Below are 23,784 nucleotides of genomic sequence, written 5' to 3'. Positions count from 1 at the left end.
ATCCTAGGACCCTAAGATCACGATCTGAGCCAAAGGCAGAGACTTTAACCCACTGAGCCCCCCAGGCGCCCCATAGTTTATTCTTTTTCATTTCATGGTTACACAGTGTTCTACCATGAGTATTTCAGTTCACCAATTCAACTGTGGCTGGATACTGGCATTGTTTCCAGCCTTTGGGCAGTATCAACAATGCTGCTCTGAACATCTCCCTCGTGCCCGGCATATGTGAGCTTCCCAAGGGTACAGAGGTTAGAATCATTAGGTCTCAGGGTATATACATCCTGATCTCCATTCTTCATTCTTTCCCCAACATTAGTGAGCAAGACTTTTTTTCTTTTCTGAAGAATTTTAATTTCTATGCCTTTGTTCCTGTTTTCCTAGACTTCAATCATCTTTGTTAATCTTACGTTCCTATAACACACATAATCATTACTGATTCTAGCTTCTAGCTCTGTATATCACCTTCCTCCAGTAGTTGTGAATGTTGCCCACTCCAAGTAACATTACTTCATTTATTACTCAAAGAGGAAATGTATTTGGAACATTTTGAGAGTTCTTCTTGTGTGAATGTGTGCAAAACAGAAATCCTGCATTTGATTATTAATAGAGGGCCAGGGATAACTTCTTTCTTTGAGGCATTATAAGTAAAGGAATTAAGACTATGGGCTTTGAGTCAGACCAAATCCGTAAGCTGCTGGCTGTGTCCTTAGGCTAATTACCTACTTCTTTGTGTTTTAGTTTCCTCATCTGTCAAAATGTGGATAACAAATTATATCCACCCATAGGGTTATTGTGTGTATTACATAAAACAATCTACAAGTTCGATCAAAAGAGGTTTGTTAACTTGGTCTTTAGGGAGAAAGACATGGAAAGACAGGCTTTCAAAATGCTTACAGGTTATGTAGTGAGGACATATATTATGAGTTTGTCGCCGGTGTTTATATTGAGCCTAAACACTTTTTCCACTCCTCTTTCTGGAATAGCTGGTTAGGACAGGTAAATGTGATGTTGCCAAGGGCCACAGAATGGAGTGAAGTGAATTGGTCTATTTGGGAATCAAATCCACAACTGGCTTTAATTACCATTCAACTGAGTTCAGTGGGCAACATAACATGAAAAAGGAGAAAGTGAATGGGACTAGAAATACTGTCAAACAAGAAAGCAAGAGGACACTATAGAATAGCTCAAATTAACAAGCTGCTTTAAATGGCATCCTCTCTTTTTGAAATTTATTGTGCAGGAGAGTTGGCTGTAACAGAAAGCATTCCTAATCATCAAAAAACCACAATCTAATTTTCCTTATCCTCCTGACTCTCCATGTATAATTCTAGACTTTGATGCTTACATATCCTGGTTTTAGGATATAGTTTTCCACAGCTAGAAACTTAATTATAGGTTCAGCACTTCAAGGCCAATACCTAATTGCCTAATTAGGGAGCTGAAAAATGTTTAGTATAACCACCCTCCTTCCTACCCCTACCCTGAAGTTATTAATGTTCACTTCAAATTGTTTACTAGTCAACCCTTGTGAAAATACTGGTTTTGGGACTCTGAGTCTCTTAGTCCTACATAAAGCTATCTGAATTCAATGAGGCTTTTGAGGAAGCAGCATTTCCAGCTTGACATTAACTGGTAGGCCAAATAATGACCCATTATAGAGACAAAAATGCTTACTGGAATTTAATTTTAATTATTTCAGTTCCTGTACAACTGTTTATTTCACAGTTACACATAATAAACTCTATTATGCTTCTTACTGAAGATTCTTGGAAAATTTTGAGTGCATGGTAGGTTATGGAAAAAAAGGTGGAAGAGAAAAAGGGGAAGAATGGTTCTGAAGGATTATTGAATGATGTGGTGTGACAGTACTTGCCGACTTCATGTCAACATGGCAAGGCCAGATGATTTATTTATAGTTTACTTTTCTTTTCTTTTTTATTTATTTATTTATTTATTTTTTTAAAAGATTTTATTTATTTATTTGACAGAGAGAGAGATCACAAATAGGCAGAGAGACAGACAGAGAGAGAGATGAGGAGAAGCAGGTTCCCTGCTGAGCAGAGAGCCCGATGTGGGACTCGATCCCAGGCCCCTGGGATCATGACCTGAGCCAAAGGCAGAGGCTTAACACACTGAGCCACCCAGGCGCCCCTATAGTTTACTTTTTAGTAACATTTATTATCTGGTAGTATATTGCTGGGGGAAGGGCTGATTTTTATAATTATTTTACCTTTACTCTAGGACTTGAAAAATGAGTAGGCTGATAACAGGAAAACAAAAAGCCGCCCTTAACATCTTCATTTGAATTGGTAGTTTTGGCACCAACCCAGGCGGAGGGCTGAGCATGGTGGGATTATCTGTTTGCAGAGGTGCAGATGCCAGCTCCTAATAAGAGAACGCCACATTCTGTAAATCCCCGTAAATTTGGAAACCAGGATCCTGAACAGTAGCAGTGGCAGCATAATTTGGTGCTCAGATGCTAAGCGAAACCCCAGTGTTGTGTTTGTCTGCCAAAGAGTCAAAGAAAGCCCCATGGCTGGTATTTTGGCACTGATGTGTGACACTGATAACAGGTAATAGTGGCATCAAAAAGAAGCCCAGGGAAGAATCTCATTAAGTGAGAAAAAAGAATCTTGGGTCTACGCATTATTTCTCAACCAAATGTATGAATCTTGTATCCTACAAAATCAGTTACTAAGAGAGCAACGTGGCCTGCTTTGCGCTTCATCTCATGTGCTGACTCACTGGCCATGGAACATAACAGCCTAACAAGCGATCAAGAGTTGGCCCTGAAGGCCAGCCAGCTGCAGCTTCCTCCCCAAAGGTGAACACACATTAAACAATGTAGCTGAGCTGGGACAGCAGTCAGGAAATGGGAGGGTGGGCTCCCTGGGAGCCAATACTTTGCTTGCTTTGGTGTCTAGGATACAGATTTGCAAATTATAACCTCTCTGAATACTGGCTGAGACCACAGATGAAATAACCTCTGTAATCTTAATGTGTGCTTGGTAGGTAAGAATCATGAATCTCCAACACCTGCAGAACTGGAGTTATTTTTGTTTTCATTTTGTTTTTCTAAAGGTCTACTTGCTCCTTTTGTAAAGCAGGACTGGGACTCAGGCAACATCGAGGGGAAAAAAAAGTTTCCCACACCTTTGAGGACCACGGCTCTAGTGGAACAGGGTGAGTGAACAGAAGTGAGTGAATGAACAAGAATGAGTTAGAACTAAAAAGTTAGACCTTTATGCCTACTTATCAAATAACGATAGAATCCCTTCTTTCCCTATCTTGAGACTAATAGCTAACAGTAATTGTTCAATAAATGTAGCTAGTATGTGCCAGGCACTGTCCTAAGAGCTATATTAGTGCGATAACCACACAATCCCATTTTATAAATGAGAAAACTGATTCTCAAGAGAGGTTAAGGAACTTGCCCAGGGCCACACAGCTAGGGCTTGGATTCAAGGCTAGGCAGTCTGGGTATAAAGGTCATGCTTTTAACTATTATTCATAATATTGTAAAGAATATAATAAAAACATGCACGAGAAAGTCATTTTACTTTGAAAATTTCCGGAGCTCTAAGCAGCTGTTGAATGAAGTTCCTGGAAGGAAGAGTCTGCATTGCATCTAGACAGCACTTTTGCTACATTAATAGCTGCTCTCAAACAGCATCTCTCAAAGGGCTTGAAAATCTGATCTTTGCCTATTTCTTTCAAATGCTGACTTTACCCATCGAAGCACCATAGATAAAGTGACTCCTTTGACAACAAAAACTAGAGAGAAGAACTCCGCAGACCAGGTGCCTCACACAGGGCTTGGCACCCAGGTGATGAATAAAATGGTGACTGTATTGAAAGCCTTCCAATCAAAGGCATTTTGAAATGTGGTATTCATAGTTCACAAAATGGCTTGAATACAAATTATTTAGAATGTCAAAACAGGAAGGGGCATGTGGCAAGTTAAGGAAATTGAGGAGAAATGAAGTATAAATGGAATACTAAACCTTTGAAATTCAAAATAAAAAACCTGGTTATATATCCTTGAAATCCTCTTTCTTGGCTTAGCCGGGAAATAGAGGGATAAGCTTTGGGGATGGAACAAGCCTATTCTTTAATAATATAATACTTCTTATTTGTGTACTATGAACTTGCTGTAAGCCTACTGATCTGAACAAGCTACTTAATATGCTCAGGAGATTTTTTTTTTTTTTTTAAGATTTTTTTATTTGACAGAGAGAGAGATCACAAGTAGGCAGAGCAGTGGGCAGAGAGAGAGGGGGGAAAGCAGGCTCCCTGATCAACAGGGAGCCTGACCTAGGGCTCGATCCCAGGACCCTGAGACCATGACCCGAGCCGAAGGCAGAGGCTTTACCCACTGAGCCACCCAGGCGCCCCTGCTCAGGTGATATTTTGAAAAGGTTGACTTTCCCCTATATCATTCCCTAACGACCCTTGTGGTTTTTAGCAGGCACTCAAACATAGCTCAGAAATAAAACAGGTTTTTCTACCACTTTAGACAATGAAATGGATCCCTTATCACAAGCTGGGCCTGTATTCCTAGCATCGGATCGAATGAAGCATTAGACTCACCTCATGTCCAACATATTGTTGTGTCTGGCCTCCCTATAACTTTCAACCAGTACCTAAAGGGCTAATGCATAAAGCAGGGTTTTCTGTAATTCCCAAGAATTTAAAGACTGGTTATTTCATGATGTGGCTTGATCCAAACCTGGGGCAGCCAAAGAATCTCCTATGAAGACCTGTTGAGTAGTGAGACTTGCTGAGCAAGAGCTCACGGGGCCCACATTCAGCCCTTTAACTGCCTTAAGGAGGACAACAACTCGGTCTTCCCAGCATGACATTCTCACCCCGTCTCTCTTCTGCTGCACATCTGTAAAATGTGCGTGCTACCTAGTTGTGGAACTGATTCTATGAGACTCCTTGGCCTTTGCTTTAAGAGCAGTGTGAAAGGAAGTCCAGACCCTCTTGGGACTAAGAAAAGCAGAGAAACAGACCCGAGAGGGGCAGTTTGTCTGCTGTGATAGGCTCTCAAAAAGCACATGTTGCCCTGATATGTGACCTAGACAAGATCATGACATAGGCTATTCTAAGCTGGGGGATAGAGCAACATGCACACACAAACTTTTAGGAAGTTATCTTCAGGCATCCATATTGCACAGCTGAGGATTTAAAAAATGATTCCTACACAGGGTGTTCCAAAAGTCTTAGTGAAGTTTTAAGCTATTGGGGCTGGAGACGGGGTGGTGAACTGAACTCGCCCTCTGCCAATCCTGCAGGGGTAGCTACAGATGGTCTTGATTTATCATCAGTTAAATGGGCAGCCCAGATTAAAGGAAACATTTTAAAGGACTAATTAGTCAACCCTCACAAAAGTAAATTAAGGGCCTGTGTTGAAACAGCCAAAGGAAACTCTAATACAGCACTGTAGCAATAACGCTTGGAGTGTATTCAAATGGAAAAGCTTGGGCTGGAAATACTTGTTTAGAAAAAGAACTACATCACTCCACCCTACTTCATCAAGTAATCCAAGCCATCTTAAACACTCAAGGTCTGACCAAGCAAGACGTATTTTATTAAAACCTCTTTCAGCTTGAACTAGATCATATCCTTGGGAATAAACAATTTTACTCAATGAAGAAGTAGAAAGTATTCTTGATTACTACTATAGTTCTTTTGTGTAGACTGCTTCTAGGTTAATGCAAAAAGCTCAGAAAAGGATGTCGGATAAGGTAAAAGGCTTTATTATTCAGGATCAGCTCAAAGTCTGACACTGACAGAGGCAGGAATAATTATTATCTCATTACATTTGACCTTTGGCACCCATTTGAAGTACTAGTTTTCCAAGTGGGACATATTACAGCCAGTAACTCTCAGCACAGTTTCTGTCAGCCACATTTACCCCAATTTTACTCAGCAGAGCTGTTAGGAGATGTTCAAGGATACAAAGAATATAATATCTACTTTAGCTTTTCCCCACCCCACCCCTCTGGCTTTCAAAGCAAGAGATAAGTAGCATTATTAGCAGATATGGTCATAAATAACACCTTTCCACAGCCTAACATTAAAAAATCAAACACCAATTATAAGCAGAGTTTCTAAATATTCAGTTAATGCTGTGGAGTGCTTTGTTTCAAAAACAGCAATTCTGTGGCTTCTCTTTATTTCACTCCTTGCATAAAACCAAGGAGAATCCATGTTTAATTCAGATACGTAGTTCTGGTTGGTACAAGCTTAACTTAGAGGAATCAAAGGAATTAAAATTTGTCATTAAGAAAAGATTTTTAAATTATGACAAAAATATGAATAAAATCTACATATTTCTTAGGGATATGGATAAAATGAATCAAGTTTCATGATTGTTAGGGGATTCCCTTCCAAGGACATAGTACACAGAGGGTACACGGAGCTTGTGTCTCTGAGGTTATAAAGGGGAAAAGTAGAAAACAACAGTTCATTTCAAGATGATTGATATGTAACTGCTGACTAAAGGGAAGATGTTCAAAATATTTTGCACATTATTAACTTAGAATCAATCTAAACATCTTCTATATTAAATATTTAGAGAAATTTCCAGGACTTTTCAGCTCAGGGCTATACTAGAAGGTTACTATTTTTTATGTATATGAAGAGAATCCAAAAAATGAAGCTAAAGCCAAAAATTATTTTTTAGGTTCTGGATTTTCAGTTCAGAGCTATGTTCTTTTATTAAAATATCAGTAAGAAATTATTACTTTTTCTTAAATTCAATGACTTACATTTTTAAAAAGTTGCAGCCCCTAGAGAATTGAATTCAAGTTGAATTCAAACCCCAACTTGAATGTATGACTACTGATTTTATAAATATCTTTGTCTAATAAATGGCAAAAATTATAACCTCTTATAGAACATGATGTTGAGTTGGTACCATAGTAAATTGCTTAGTGAAAACAGAAGACCTTAAGTCTCATGTGAGAGATTATATTTGGGGGAAAAAAGACAAGTAAAGTTTCTAGTGTTATTCTCCTAGTTTCTCCAAAGAGTTGATAGTTATCACTGCTCTTAAAATAAAGATGATTTTAACTTAAGAGACTGTATTTTAACACTGAACACTGAATCAAGATAAATGCACTTATCTGAATATCACATTTTTACACATACTAAAAAAACAAAACAAAAAACTCCCAAAAGTGTAGTGAAAAGATTATATAAATTTTAAATGAAACTATATTTGAGGCAGCACAGAACCAGAGGTCCCGAGCAGACTTCTTCAGCAACCGGCCTTCACAGACAGCCTCCTGCTGTGACCCGCAGATACTTTCCACTGTGCAACCTCAGTCTCAGAGTAACAAGAGACAAGTCTTGCTTTCTGTCTCTACGAACTAGGATGTCATTATTGTAGAGAAGAGGCATAATTTAAAAAGTGAAGACTACTCATTCAAAAAGTTACAGAGTGATAAACTTACTTTATGGAATTAAACACAGCATTCATCCCAAGGAAGCTGCATATAAGCTATGGTAGTAGAACCAGAGCAGGTAAACTTCAGAGTTGAAAGGATTTTCTCTGAAAATTTAAAAAAAAAAACAAAACACAAAAAACAAAAAAGAAAGGTAGCTTTCTTAAAGATTAGAGTTATAGAATCATTCTGTTGTACTTTTTGTCTTGTTTTAATGGGCCAAAGTTCAGTTAACTCACTCAGATTAGAATCTATAATTCTGTTGACTGTTCGGGACTGCAGTAGTCATCTTGGGATTTTCTATGGAAGTATGTACAGATTTTCCTCATGGAGCTGGGAGTAATAGTGACCTGGAAAAAGAAAGTTTAGATTTCAGAGATTTTCTAAGATAAAACTCAGCTGTTAACTTCAACAAGTTATCACTAAAAGGCATTTTAAATTAATGTCTAGAAATTTGATTATTTAGTCAGTGAGCTTTCAGTCCCAAATATTCTGATGGCAATGTGTCTTCTGGCTGATCTGCACTGAATTTAATAAAAACTGAATAGGTAGTACACAAGGATGGAAGGGAGAGATTTTTCATGTGAATGGAAAATATTCACCAGTTAAACCTTCTAGTAGGAACCAAAGGTTATAATAATCCTCCTCCTTGAAATAAATGAGCGAATTGGGGCGCCCGGGTGGCTCAGTGGGTTAAAGCCTCTGCCTTCAGCTCAGGTCCTGATCCCAGGGTCCTGGTATCAAGCCCCGCATCAAGCCCTGCATCAGGCTCTCTGCTCAGCTTGGGGGCGGGGGGAGCCTGCTTTCTCCTCTCTGCCTACTTGTGATCTCTGTCTGTCAAATAAATAAATAAATAAATCTTAAAAAAAAAAAAAGAAATGAGTAACCCCCCCCCCCCAAATTTACAAATGGAATAGTGATTCAAATGGCAGCTGCTACTTTCTTCGGAAGAAATGACATTATCATCATGCACATAAAGCAGAAAATTCTTTTAAAGAAACGTTAGCTTCAAAGACTGAAATTCTAAAACCAGAAATGTATGAGACCAGCACACTATTTTTGAAAGCCTTTAAAATTAACACATTAGTGAAAACAATTAGTGCTATTATTTTTCTGCTAACATACAGCTGAGAACAGTTCCTCTGGAAAAAAAATAAGAAATTTGATTAGGGGTAAAAAAACAGGTACAGTGATAATTTTGAAAGAAGAAAGACTCCTTAGAGCTAGTTTTTTTTTTTTTTTTCTTAATGTTCTGTAGCAAGTCTTGGTTGGAGCTTGTGTTTGAAGTAATCTTGAAAATATTTCTGGTTTATTTTTCCTCTAATTATTGGATAGGCTTCATGACAGTAGGAGGGGGAAATGAACACTTATTAAACTAGAATTGGCCTCAGGATATCTTGCCTTTGCCTTTTAGATTCTTGGAGTGAATTTTAATCATTCTACCGTCTTCTTAACACAGAGCAAGAGCTACTATGAAGCACAGCAGAACCTCCCTTAACCCATCTCGCCTTAACTTGCAAACTGATTACCTGATGATTTTTAGTTTTTAATGACTGGTGCCCATACCCACCCAATGCTCTTAGCTACTTCCCCCACCACCATGAATAATGAGTCACTTGCTTTCCAAGGTTCACAAACCTATTTTCTGCCAGAGTACATGTTTTTGAAATTGCTTAACTTAAATTTATGCCAGTCAATGAAATGAGTCCTAAATAGGTAAGTGAAACTAAGGTGAATGTTTTAAAAGTATAGACAGAGGCGAATTGCCAAAAATACTGGTGTGAGCAAGAGGACTGTAAATAAGATTGGAGAAAATCATAAAAACCTAGAAGGATTCTACATTGAAATTGCTTTGTAAGTGTCTAAGTTTCACTGTATTTTAAATAATCATAAACTGTAATTACAAACTGGAAATCTATTTATGGATTTTGGCAACTTGCCCACAAATGTCAGCTTTATCTATAAAAAGGAAGGGAATCCATAAAAAGTGGTGGCCAGGGGCTGGGGTGGGGTGGGGAGGGAATAATATCACACAATGAAGAGGGAAGATATCTTGGAATTGATATGCTAGAGGATGATGAAGGCTTTGAAGAGTCAAGCAACAGGGTTAAGGGTTATAGGCCTTGACAAAAGTTTTTTTTTTTTTTTTTTTTAATTAATTAATTTATTTGAAAGAGAGGGAGAGCGAGTGAGAGTACGCACCCTCAAGTGCAGGGTGAGTGGGGGCGGGGGAAGGGGCAGGGGAGGGAAGACTCCCTGCTCAGCTGGCAGCCAGGAGGGCTGGATCTCAACCTGCCCCGTAATCAAGAGTCAGAAGCTAATGGGAAGAGCCACTCAGGCGCCCCCAGACTTGGACAGAAGGCATTTTGATGGGAGTAAATAGGGTTGCTAAATAATAAAATACAGCAACACCCAGTTACATTTGAATTTCAAATAACTTTTTAGTATAAGGAATTTTTAGTATAAATATGTCCCATGCAATATTTGTCTCAAATTTTTATGTGCTAAATCTGGCAACCCTAGGTATAAATAGATTTACTGGGGGAAAAAAAAATAAAAGAAAGAAAAGAAAAGGAAAAAGAAGGCATCCTGACTTCTGAGAAGGGATTTGTGTCTGACCTTTCAGTAAGAAGTTAGGGAATGTATCTTCTCACTGGCCACTTTCAAGTTAGGAAATGCATCTTCCCATCATCGCCAACTTACCGGGCCTGGAGAAGTCTTTCCGCTCTGTCTCCTGGAATTGGGGGTCTGGGAGGATGGACTTCGTGGAGACGAATTTTCAGCCTTCCGTTTGGCTGCCATGGCCAGTAACCAGTTTTTATTCTCTGGGGAGCTATTCTCTTTGCCTACCACCTCAGACCCCTCTCCACAAGATCCCAAAGGAAGAGGTAGTGTTCCGCAGCTTTCAGAAGCATAAGGACTGGCAGGAGAAGGAGGCTCTGAGATACTCATACTAGCTCCTTCAATCTTGCTTGGTTTGGCGGGACCTAGAGAGTCCTTACCAAGGTCTTCCTGGTTCCCAGCAAGGCAACAGAGATCCAAGTGAAGCTTTTCAACTGGGTCATCAAGCTCAGTCACACAGTTGCAACTCTTTACACACTTCTGTTTCACACTCTCCAGACAACTTGAGTCTAGCCTCCTCTTTACTCGATTTCTAGACTCTGAGCAAGCCACTGCTTGGGATGATTTCAGACTCACAGGAATGAGGGCTTTTCTTGGAGATGTGATCTTGGTCTCAGAAGCGGGTGGCGTGATGGGCGGTGATGAGGATGGTGTTCGGGTCATCCAGTTTCTAATGGACATCTTGAAGGATGAGGGTGGCTTCGGAGAGACGGAGGAGACAGAGCCTCTTCTGCTGATAGGAGACCGGGCTTTGGCAGGAGGGGTTTTAATAGAGAATGTAGGAGTATTTGAAGGAAGAGGGAGGTCTCCTGCACAGCTTGGAGCACAAGCTGCTGATGATGGGGAAGAAATGGATGGACTGCTCCTTACTCTGGGAGCTTTGGCAGGAGTATTCTGGCTACTTGTCACTGTCACTGAAAAAAAAAAAAAGAGTCACAAAAATCAGAGGTGAAAGTCAGAAAATTCCTGAATTCTCATCAAGGAAAATTATAACTAACTTACTCATACAGAAATGGTTTTCCAAGTGATTAGGTTATATAAATCATTGGATTCTTACCATACCCTTGCAACATTTTCCTTCCCCTTTCCTAACTGCCCTCCTCCCAACCACTGTTGTAAAACATAGACAATCTAGAAAACACAGAAAAATTAAAAAAAAAATTTAAATGAGTCCAGGTAAACCACTTTTAATATTTTTTTCTATACTTGTATATGTGATATATACATTATATATGTCAAATTTTTTCTATATGAAACAAGACTATAATGTATATACTAATTGTATGTAATGTATTTGCTAACCTTCTACTAAGCATACCATGAATATTTTGCACATTAATATAAATTTATATTATCATTTTTAATAGCTTCAAGTATTCTAAGGTAACAGTAAGACATTCAGGTTGTTAATGATATTTTGTTTTCATATGTAAAGTTGCCATTAGGATTCCTGTATATACTTTTGAGCAATGCTAGGGCAAAGAGGCACCACACAATGGCTCCCAAACAGAAGTACTGGTCTAAAATTTGGCACATTGATTTACTGTTGACTTGAACCCAACGTTTTACCTCCTCTACTTCAGCTTCCCTATCTGTTAAATGGAAAGATTTTAATCTCCACAAAAAACAATCCCATCAATTACTCATTGAGGTTATTAGGCCTCACTTGGTTTTCCATCTTAACTTATGAATGGCTACTTTCCACAAGCCAAAGAATGTCAAAGAACATTTCAGAAGCTAAATGCTTTCTCTTAGTAAAGCAAATCAAACCGGGATAGAACTCTTCTCTATGTCCTGTCTCTTGTTTACAAGAACCAACAAGTACTTTAGGCAAATTCTTTAAAAACTTCATGCTTCTTCCCCCTTAGGTCCCACCACAGACAACTCTGTATTTTCTTACTTTCCTTCTGAGCTTTTTAGATTGCTGAAATAGTGTTCCTATCTCCAATAACAAGGAAAGGTCATCAGTTTATTTTCTAAGCCACAAACTCTTTGAATTATAACTCTGATATTTAATTCAGTTTACCGAATTTTATTCATATGCAATTGAATTTAGAATGAGCTGACATAAAAATACAATCTCTCTTTTAGTTAGAATACAGATTTACAAGCATTAATTTCAGGAATTTAGTTATCCTATATGTTCTACCCCGTGCTTTTTACTAATAAAGCAGTTTTGTCTTGAGATAGAGAAATTCTACAAACTGACTTTTACCTGAACTTTTCCCATCAACCATATTTTTAGAAATCGCCAAAGTGATACCACTCCTTCAATAAATCATTCCTGGAACCCCCCCCCCCTTTTTAAGATTTTATTTATTTGACAGACAGAGATCACAAGTAGGCAGAGAGGCAGGCAGAGAGAGAGAGGAGGAAGCAGCCTCCCTGAGGAGCAGAGAGCCCAATGTGGGGCTCGATCCCAGGATGCTGGGATCATGTCCTGAGTGGAAGACAGAGGCTTTAACCCACTGAGCCACCCAGGCACCCCAAGGAAAACCCCATTTTTGTCGTAACATGATATATAAGGGAAGTTAGTGACAGGACCTGTCCCTAAAGCATCTGGTCATTGTTCTCATACTCATGTTCTAAAGTTCGATTACTATTACTTCAGGAGGACAAAAATTTTTCATTTTTTCACTCCTCAGAGCAGGTCAACAGTCACCACACAGCCCCTATAGTCATTAGTTCTATTAAAGTGGGCTGAAGGATATGGTTAAGGCAGAAAGTCCTAAAATAGTATGGGTTTTACAATATGCAGGTTCTAAGACAGGATTAGGGGAGAAGGAAAAAGCTGGGCCAGAGCAGCTGGGGTTGGGACCACACAGATAGCTAAGTTTCTGATACTCGAGCAGTAGACATCTGAAGTATTTACTGAAGGTCAGCGGGGTATCTGATGTGGTGGAAAGTTAGGGCATTTCTCTTTCTTTAGGATGTTAGAATGAAGGAAGGATTGGACAATGGGGGCTCAAAGAGAAGATTTTATTAACTTGGAAGGTTAACAAAACTCTACGACAAATTTAAATCTTTTAAAAAAAAACAGTAACTAGATTATTTAGATAATAAAAGTTGATGGTAACAAAACAAAACAAAACAAAACAAAAAACACAACCAAACAGGTAACAGAAGGGAATAAGGTGAAAAGTCAAAAGTCCTCTTTTTAATCTTCTCATTTTACTCATGTTCTTGTGCAACCCACAATTTTCTATATGCCTGTTAGTGCACACAAAGGTATATCATACCTTAAAAACCCAACAATGGATTATTACATACATAATTGTTACACATAATGGATTATTACAGACACGTTCTGCAATTCGCCCTTTTCTCTTAAAAGTGTTATCTTTTTCTCTGTATCTCCTCACGTACATTAGATGCACTGCATTCTTTTTAACAGCTATTTGGTACATCACTATATTGGCGCATCGATTTAACACGACAGGCCCATCTAGCACATCATCTACTGACTCTCCACTGACCCTAAGCACTGCACAAGATCTGATGACCCAGTAGCATAAACCTGTATTACTATCCTAAAAGCTTCCTGAAAGTCAGCTCCTTTGAGGAATTAGAGGAGAGCTTACGAATAATCAGTCACTTTGCAGCTCCTTTCTTATAAAAGTTTGCCATCTGGCCTCACCTCACCTTTTCAGTCATATCATGTACTCTGCTACTCTGGGATCCTGTTGCAGGAGACTACTCACTGCTTCCTGAATAAGCTGCACCCTGTCACATCTCTGTCTTTGTTCATGTGGCTTTCTTGCCAAGCCTGTCCCTTCTTGGCCAGGCAAAAATTCTCATGTTTCAAGCTCTGATGACATCGGTAACTTCATTGTTACACAATTCACAAACTCCTTTCATTGTGTAGAATTCACAAACTTCTTTCCTCCTCTCCCACAGTAAGTAGGTTCCTTTTGTTTATATAGTTAGGAGCAGTGTTAATAATGTGCCAAAGCTTTTATATCTGCCTCCTGGACTAGACTGGGAGCACTTAGGGGCAGGTGATGATGGTTTACTCATTTTTTTTAAGTCTAGTGTCCCTATAGCACCCAGCAAGGAATTATTAAACAATTTTTATTAAATGTCATTACTTCTGAGACAGATGATGGTGAGGTACCAGGCATCAAAAAACAGACTCTAAGAATTCTGCTGACTGGTGAGAGTATAGCGAGCACATGAGATAGAACAGGTAAGGTTTCCTTCTCTTTACGATAAGGACAATCATCTTTGTCACTCAATAATGCCTAGACCAGAGATTCTCAATCCTGACTACATATAAGAATTACTTGGAGCTTTAGAAAAATACAGGTACTTGGTCCCCATCCCAGACCTACTGAACAATCACTGGGGATACACAAACTTTTAAAAAGCTCCACCACTGGTTACGATGCACAGCTGGGGCTGAGAACCCTTCACCTTGACAGTGCTGAGATTGCTGGCTGAAACGGTGAAACAATAATAAGTGACAGAGCAGGTGCTGGCTGGGAAAAGTAGGGCAGAGGGAAAAGGGGCTGTGCCTTCAGTTTAAAGCCTTCTGGCTGGTGTGCTAAAAGGGCCAGAGGAGAAGATATGAAGCCTAGGACAGCAGTGAAGGTTTGGGGTGGCAATTAGAGTCAGGAAAGCAGAGGACCATAACTTTCAAAATGGAAGTGTGATTAGCGGCAGCCTACCTGTTGCTGGAAGCTGGGTTACAGGGATGAATAGCCAATGTACCAGCCTTTGGCTTTCACATGGGGTTGCTGCTCTGTAGAGCTCTTCAAGAGAACTCTAGCAGCATCCAGAAATAGAAAATCTAGGTATAACTCTTGGTCAGGTTTTTTCTTTTCTTTTCTTCTTCTTCTTTTTTTTTCCCCAATATTTATTTATTAGAGAGAGAGAGCACACAAGCGGGAGAGCAGCAGAGGGAGGAGGGAAGCACTCCCCGCTGAGCAGGGAGCCCAACGTGGGGCTCAATTCCAGCACCCTGGGATCATGACCTGAGCCAAATGCAGATGCCTGACCAATGAGCCACCAAATGCCCCCCTTGCTCGGGTCTTTGCTTTCTTATGTTGAGTCCTAAAGGAGGCAGTAGGGCAGAGTGCTTCTAAGCATGGGCTCTAAACCCAGACTGCAAATGTTTAAATTTTTGTTCTACTGCAACTTGACGGCTGTGTGACCTTAGGCAAGTCCAGCTTCCTTGAGCTTCAGTTTTGGTTGTTTGGCGAACTAAGTAAGATAATCCATGTGGGTCTCTAGAATGATTGTACTCAATAATGGCTAAAGGTTGTTGTTGCTATTATATAGTCCAAATTTGGATCAACATGTATAAATTCTTTTGTGACTTGGCTTCCAAAATTAAATAATTAATGACACACTAAAAATACTTAGTTAAGCAACTCACTTTTCATTAATATTCTTAAAATGGTTACTGCAATTAACACAGAAATGCCACCCCTGAGAATCTATTTTAATGGGATGGGGGAATCCTTAATTCAGAAAACAATTTTCACGAAATATTGGAAACACAATATCCAACTACAAGAGAGTAGCTAAACTACGAAACATTTACTCAGTGGACTATTTTAAATAATTTTGCTATAAGATAACATAGAAAGTGCTTAGGACATAAGTTCAGTGAAAGCAACCTCAAGAAATCCAAATGTATTTACAGTACAAACATGATTCCGTTAATAAGAATCTCTCTGTGGAAAAGGAGGAAAAATCTCAAAAAATAAAGTGTCAAAATTGTGAGTGGTGGAAACACTGATGGCTGTTTCCTCATATGATTCTTCTCTTTTTCATTTCCCAAAATTAGGGAGAGATAAGTAACTATAAAGTCAAGGCAGCAAATAGACATCCATGTTCCTGGATCACAAGACTTAACACTCATTAAGGTGGCAATATTCCCCAAGCTGATCTAGAGATCTGACGCAATCCATATCAAAATCCTAGAGGACTATTTTGCAGAAATTGACAAGCTGGTTCTAAAATGTGTGTGTATAGAACTACATGAGGACAAGAATAGTCAAAATAACCTTGAAAATGAAAACCAGGGGACTCAGCCTTTCTGATTTCCAAACCTGCTACAAAGCTACGGTAATCAAGACAATGTGGTATCAGCATAAGGACAGACATATGCATCAATGGAACAGAAATGAGAATCTAGAATAAACCCTTACATTTATGGTCAACTAAGTTTTGGCAAAGGTGTGAAAACAATTTATGGGGTATAGTCTTTTTTAAAAAAATGATTACCAAGAAACCAGGATATCCATGTGTAAGAGTGAATTTTGATCCTTACCTCATATCATACACAAAAATAAACAACACAACGGACCAGAGGGCCTTAAAACTAAAAAACTCATAGAATAAAATATAGGAGTAAATCTTTGTGACCTTGAGTTAAGCAATGGTTTCTTAGATATAACATCAAAAACACAAATGACAAAGGAAAAGACAGATAAATTAAATTTCATCAAAATTAGAAATTTTTTTTGTCAAAAAAAAAAAAAACACCATTAAGCAAGTAAAAAGACAACCTATAGAATAAGATAAAATATTTTCAAATCACTGTATGACAAGGGACTTATGTCTAGAGTATATAAAGAATACTTTTAACTCAACATTAAAAAAGACAAATAAATTTAATTTGCCCAATAAAATACGGGCAAAGAATGTGCAGAAGCATTCTTCCAAAGAAAATATACAGATGGCAAATAGGCACCTGAGAAAATGCTCTATGTCATTAACGGTGAGGGGAATTAAAATCTAAACCACAATGGGATACCACTTCACATTTACTCGGAGGGCTATACTTAAGACAGGGCTATACTTAAGAGCTAGTAAGGATATAAGGACATTGGAATCTTCATTTCTGATGCTGAAAAAACTCTAGGATGAGATTGTGTTGATGACTGCCTCACTCTGAATGCCCTAAAGACCACTGCACTCTGTAATCTAAATGGGTAGACTTGTGATATACAAGTATATATTGACAAGGCTCTAATAAAAAGCCTCAAAGGGGAAGAAAAGTATAGGAAATAAAAAGTAAAAGCAGTTTACCATCTAACTCCATTCTGAATAGAAAAAAAAATACTAACTCTTGATCAAACAAAAATTATGATCTTGTATTGGAAAGACAGGGGAATGGGGAGCGTGCAGGGATTTGGAGTGGAGATCCAGAGGGCTAAACCCTCCTCACCCATATTAAAAGGTCAACAGATAACGTTGAACACTGCACCAAAACAAAACCCCAAAGAAACAGAAATGCACAAATATTATTTAGAGATGTACATATCAAAGAATCAGCTAAAACATTTGACAGTGGCTACCCCTGAAAAAGGGGAACTGTGGGGCAGGGTGCCTGGGGGCTGTTTTTTTTTATCTTATTCACTGCTGTAGGACTAGTTGACTTGTTAAACTATGATACAAATAAAAAAACATTTTTTTAAAAGAGAGGAAAAACCAAAAACCAAAAATAAAAGCATCAAAGGTTTTACTGAAGTAGACTCAGAATAAAAGACCCCTCTGGAGTCCAGTTCTGCTTATAACAACTTGTAAGAGACTAAGTAAGTAAGTCGTTAGAAATATGAGTATATACTCGGTCTCACCTTCAACTCCCCATTACCTTAGGCCTTGATGGCTAATGTAAAATCAATCCTTAAGCTTGAATTTCAAGCTTATTACTATGTACCTATTGATAGAAAACATCGGAATCCCCTCTGGCTGGCTCGGTGCTTGGAAGACTTTTGCTCTTGGTGCACTGTTCCACTCTTCAACACTGTCTCTGTCAGTTCATGGTTATTACAAAATCCACATACATGATCCTTCCAATACTTTGCTTGCTCAGTCTCTGCCTCCTTCTACATAGCTTTGTCCTTTCACTCACTCAAGCCCCTTATTTCTTGACCTTACTACTACCAACCTGCAAATCCTCCATTTTCTCAATGTCAATCACCCCCTATTTTCCAGCTCACTTCTGAGCAATTCCAAATTCCAATTCCAAAATTCCTTCATCCTCTGGGGATCCTCAATTTATTCACCTTCCCACTTCAATATGGTCCCCTAAGTGCCACTATATCCTCATTTCCCTCCTCCCCCAGTTTCATTCCTACAGTTCATTACAGTCATCCTCTCTTACCTACCCTCAACTCCCTTGCCCCCCACCCCTCACTTCACACTCGTGGACTGAAGCCACATCCCTTAAACTCCCCACCTACATTGTACTTGTACCTGGGCAGCAGACACACAACCACGCTGACTTTGCAACTTTCAACTCATGGCTACCAGCCTCCAGTTGACCCACTGCCCAAAAACCATATCTCCCCAGTCCCTTACTCTTCTTTTCTCTGTATGACTCTTGTCAGACTTTCTTATCTCTCCTTGGATCTCAACCACCTCCTTCCCTATCTTTATTTTCACTTGAAGATCCTGATTCCTATCTCACTAAGAGAAGCTATCAACTTCCACAGGTTCTGAACATCCCACCTACTTCACTGTATTTATATTTTCTACCTTTTCTCTAATTACTATGGATGACTTTCCACACCCCTGGCAAAGGCCTACCCTTTTACTTGTAAATTTGTTCTCACAATTGAGAACATTGCTCCAGCAAATCTCCTTGCATCAAGTCCCACCCCCCTCATAGGATCCTTCCAGTCACACACAAAATGCTGTTAATACAAAGCAAAAAACAAATTGCAACACTGCTTCTTCCTCAGCTACCACTTCATTTCTCTCCTTTCCTTTCTAGCAAAACTCCTTGGAAGAGCCCTCTATTCTTGTAGTCTCCAAGTTCTCTTCTCTGATCCTCCTTAACACCCATTAGACACTGACACTCTGCCAACTGCTTTCATTAAAAGTCACTGAATAAGCCTGATAGTGCCAAATCCAAAGGCCAATTTTTAGCCCTTGTCTTACATGGAGTTCTAAAAACATTTGACCAAATTCATCCCTCTCTCCATTATTTACTGGGCTTCCAGGATACAATATTCTCCTGGTTTTTCTCTATTTCTGGTTGTGTCTGCTCTTTCACCCCTCCAATCTCTAAACAATGGGGTGTTCCAAGGCTCAGAACCCAGACCTATCCTCTTTTCTTAGCTATAGCTTCCTTCACCTACATGTTGTTGAATCCCAAATTTATAGCTCTAGGCTCAAACTGCAGAATTAAACATCTAACTACCTCTCTGACATCTTCATTTGAATGTCTAATAATCATATCAAACAACATATCCAAAAGGAGCTTTAGCTATTCCCTCCCAAACCTGTTTCTTCTGCAGTGATTCCTGTCTAGGTTAACAGCAATTCCATTCTTCCAGCTTCTCAAGTCCTAAACTCTGAAGTTATCCTCAGTAACTCCCTTACATTCCATATCTGATTCCACATTATATTTACAATATATCCAGAACTTGAAGACTTCTTACCACATCTTTTGCTACCCCTCTGTCCAAGTCACCATCATTGCTTCCTAGATTATTTCAAAGGAGTTCAAAATTAGCTTCCAGCTTTTACACTGATCCCTTTATAATTTGTTTTCAACACAGGAGTAAAAATAATCAAGTTAGGAAAATTCAGATCATGATACTCCTCTATTTAAAACCCTGCAATAGCTTTTTAATATGTCAGAATAAAAGCCCAAATCATACAAGAACCTCATTTTCCACTACTATTCCCGTCCCTCTCGTTAGCTTGCTCTAGCCACGGGGGCTCTAACCACATTAGCCTCCTTGAGGAACAAAAAATATATCAGGCCTACTCCTGCTTACGGGCTTCCGTGCTTGCTGTTTTATCTGCCTGGAATGTTCTTCAAAATGTCCACATGGCTCCCTGTTTCACTTCCCTTCTCAAACGTCATCTAAACATTGAGGCCTCCCTGAGCACCTAATTTTCCAGTGTTCCTTTTTTCATAAGTATTTATAGTTACCTGACATAGTACATATTTTCTTTAATTGTTCCTCTGCCTCTCATACTAATCTGTAATCTTCATTTACATTGTTGGGATTTTTTATTCTTTTGTTCATTGCTAAATCTTCAGCAACTCAGAGCCGTGCCTAGCACATCATAGGTGTTCAATAAATACTTTGAAAATAAGTGATCCACCACTATATTCCAGTGCCTCTTGTAGATGATAAACATAGTAGTGCTCAGGAGATATTTATTGAAAAGAATGTAAAGAAAGATGGTGCTTTCCTTTAAAAATATATCAAGTAAGACCAAATTTAGCTTATCACTCTGCATTGCAGAATGAAACCAATCAAACCATAAGCAACTTAGAAAAATGCATGGGATCCTTACCTAGGTCAGCTCTGGCTTCCTTTTTCTTCTGAGAGGCCCAGCCCACTAAGGAGAGTTTATCTCCTCCTGACTTCTCCTCTAAGCCTCTATTCAAGCGCCAGATTTTCAGTGTATTGTCATCAGAGCAGGTAGCAATCTAATGAGAATCAGGAAAGAAGTTAAGAAGTTTCAATCAAAGATTTATAACAAAGTAAAAAGTAGATCTTAAGGACTAGAGAATTATTTTGTGTGATATACCAGGATGTAGAAAATGAGATCTAAAAAATCATATACTTCATCCCTCGCTTTTAGGAATCACTCCAAATTTCCATAGGACTGTATTTTCTTTATAATTCTGATGGTATGTCTTCTGTTACCAGTCACATCTTACCTGACCTAAAGCCCTACTATAAAATCAGGTTCCTTTCGTTTTACTCTCAAAAACCTGGGCAAGTCATTATCTTCATCACTTTCTATATAATTATGAAATATAATATAATTATGACACCCTTTTTTATTTCCTCTCTTAAATGATAAACCGTATATGCCACCAACATTCAATTTCTACCACTTTCTTCTGAATTCTACATGTTCTGGCTTACTGCTAAAGTAATGGGATCATTTCCAAGATCAGGCTTAGTCTGTGACTCTAGTAAGCTGTGACAAGTAGAATGAAACCATTCTTTGAGATTCTTTTTCAGATAGGTAAAGGAGCAATCTGGGAAAACAACAAGTTCACTAGGCTGAAAGAAGTTAAAAATAACCTTTGCCCCTTTAAAAATATCTGACCATTCCCGATCTTGGTCCCAAGCCTTTTATGGCAGAGAAAGTCCAGCTTGAAGAGCTTGTGGCAAATGGCCACTGGTACCAGAGCTGTTCCCCAGCATTTGTTTATATAATTTCTCTATTTCAGTCACTGAAGAGAGAGAAAAAAAAGAACACACGTTCTCTTAAGTCTTGGCCCCCAAGAGACTGGCAACTTTTTCCTTTCCTTACTGGGAGGCCAAAAGAAGACACACATATTTAACTGCTCAAGAAGAAATGCCTGGAATCCCCAGTTACTCGATGGTCTATTAACAAGAATTATTTCCAGAGCACCTACTGAGAGTGTAACAATTTACATTTTTTATGTTTTTTAATTCTCACAATGTAAAATGCCTTGAACTCCAATAATCTCATCTACAAAATAAGAAAGAATAAAATTATTTGCCCAAGGTCACCACAATTAAGTGGCAGAGCTAGAAGTGAAAATTTTTCTAATTTCAAAGGCTAGATTTTAAAACCATATTTTTACCTTCTTAACTTTAGGCTAGGAGCAAAGTTATTTAAAAAAAAAATTTTTTTTAAAAAGTGGTTATTAGATTAGTATAGGTAAACAGCCTTGTAACTACCTATGAGTCTTTTCTGTGCATATATAGATAAGGGCAATATATGATAATTGAAAAAAGGGAACAAAATTAAGTGAGTAATTGAAAAACTCTCTAAATTCTACAAAGATACAAAACTCCATGTTAAAAGCAGATTATTTCACTGGGAGGTACATGGAACCTCAGAAGAAAAAGGTCAGTGGGATGTAATTATTGGTGATTAAAGCAATGAGTTAAAAAAAAAATCTATAGGGCTGACCACAGAAATGGTTATACAGATATAGAAACAAAAAGAAATCCACAGCAGTACTGGAAAGCTAGCAGGGATGCCATGAATAGACTAGACCATAAGAAGTTTCTAGAAGATAAAAAACAGATGGGAACAAAACCTCAAAACGTCATAAATGAAAGTGGAGATATCCACAGAAGTGGTATTTCTTGTAAACCCCAAATAACCCAAAGACCAGAGGCAGTAGGGGCTGAGAGAATGAGTGGAACTTGGGCCAGTATTTATGAAATCCCTACATGTACACAAAGTTTATATTTCTTGCCTTTTTACATTTCAGGTATTTTATTTGTCTTTAAGTATCATTGTCAAAAAATTTTTTAAGTGAGAAATGTCTAAAACATCTTGGAGCTACTCATATAGGGTAGCCATAGATAACCTACCATATTACAACTTCACAGTAAGCACTGTTTAGGCATGTGAAAACTAAATTTGACTGTGAAGAACAGTCAAGATGTTAACAACCTTTAACATACCATGTTGATAGTATGTAGAAAGTTAATAAAACTAGTTTTCCACCTTAGATTTTCAGATGAAATTTAATTACATTAAAAACTTAACTATGTTTAGGAAAGGAATTATTCTAGGGAATCAAGAAATCCATTCTAATCTCGCCATTTGCAATGACATGGTTGGAACTAGAGGGTATTATGCTAAGAGAAACAAGTCAATCAGAAAGATAATTATCATACGATCTCATTTATACATGGAGTTTAAGAAATAAAACAGGATCATAGGGGAAGAGAGGAAAAAATAAAACAAGGTGATATCAGAGAGGGAAACAAATCATAAGGGACTCTTAATCATAAGAAACAGAGGGTTGCTGGAGGGGAGGGGGACAGGGTAACTGGGTGATGGACATTAAGGAGGGTATGTGATGTAATGAGCACAGGTATTATATAACACTGATGAGTCAGTCACTGATCTCTACCTCTGAAACCAATAATATATATTATTAATTAACTGAGTTTAAATTTTTTAAAAAATCCATTTTTATTCCTTAGTGTAAGTTTCTCTATTGCTAAAGAAAATATGAGTATGTATGGTTAATGCAGACATAGATCCTGGATGGCCTCTAGATCTTTCAATCCCTAAAAATAAAAGTCTGTGTAACTCTCAAACTAACTTGGGAAAATCTACAGATCTGTGATCTATTTTTTAAACCAATGACAGAGATTTATTTACAAACCTTTGTGAAGTCTGATGGACACCAGCACACAGATGTGACCTCTTGAGAGTGACCCTGGAGCACAGTAGGAGGATGCCAGGGTGTGGAGACCTATCACACCACCAAAAAAGAAAAAAAGTAAGTCAGCAGAGCAGTATTAGGTCTCTCAGATAGAGCCTTTGAATCTCTCCACATTTGTGTCTTACAGAGTTGTTACCAAAGATCTCTAGGTATACCTAGTTATAGCTCAGAAAAGAGTCCTAGTGTGCAATAAAAGTATTTCTGTCATTAACCTGAGAAAACAGAATGAAAGTAGCCAAAATCAGTTAATAATAATCAACTTAAATACCAGGGGCAGGTCTTACTTCAATTTAAGACTATATAGCAACATATATTTTGACTGAAATTCAAGCATGACATTATTCCTCACCCCTTAGCTGGAAAACTTTCTATAAGATTAGGGTTCAGCTGCTAGGTAGTGTGAATTTCAATGGAGTCCTGTTTTTATATAGCCTAGACATTTTCAGATCTTTTCTAATCAGCTACTTCCAGGAACACTACATTAAATACATCCTGAAGGCATCTCGGACATACTACCAGTTCTCTGGCAACAAGGGGACAGTCTTTCACCCAAAAGAC

General features: G+C 38.4%; 1 protein-coding gene across 2 annotated transcripts in view; it reads right to left on the bottom strand.

Annotated features, from left to right (window-relative positions):
* DTL (denticleless E3 ubiquitin protein ligase homolog) overlaps positions 1 to 23,784 on the bottom strand; it is a 63,374-nt gene that overhangs the window by 14,692 nt on the left and 24,898 nt on the right. The window contains exons 12-16 of one of the 2 annotated variants that reach the window (XM_059412622.1): positions 23,167 to 23,256; positions 20,346 to 20,481; positions 10,158 to 10,990; positions 7,694 to 7,804; positions 5,742 to 7,561 (exon numbers count right to left, since the gene is read on the bottom strand). In XM_059412622.1, the coding sequence (XP_059268605.1) occupies positions 7,706 to 7,804; positions 10,158 to 10,990; positions 20,346 to 20,481; positions 23,167 to 23,256 (1,158 nt within the window). In that variant the 3' untranslated portion in view covers positions 5,742 to 7,561; positions 7,694 to 7,705. Of the gene's footprint in view, positions 1 to 5,741; positions 7,562 to 7,693; positions 7,805 to 10,157; positions 10,991 to 20,345; positions 20,482 to 23,166; positions 23,257 to 23,784 lie in introns of those variants that run through there. The other variant, XM_059412623.1, reaches the window with a different exon arrangement.

Source organism: Mustela nigripes, chromosome 10, assembly GCF_022355385.1.
Source record: "Mustela nigripes isolate SB6536 chromosome 10, MUSNIG.SB6536, whole genome shotgun sequence".
NCBI lineage: Eukaryota > Metazoa > Chordata > Mammalia > Carnivora > Mustelidae > Mustela > Mustela nigripes.
The sequence above is the reverse complement of the archived record's forward strand: the minus strand, read 5'-3'. Positions and strand labels throughout refer to the sequence as shown.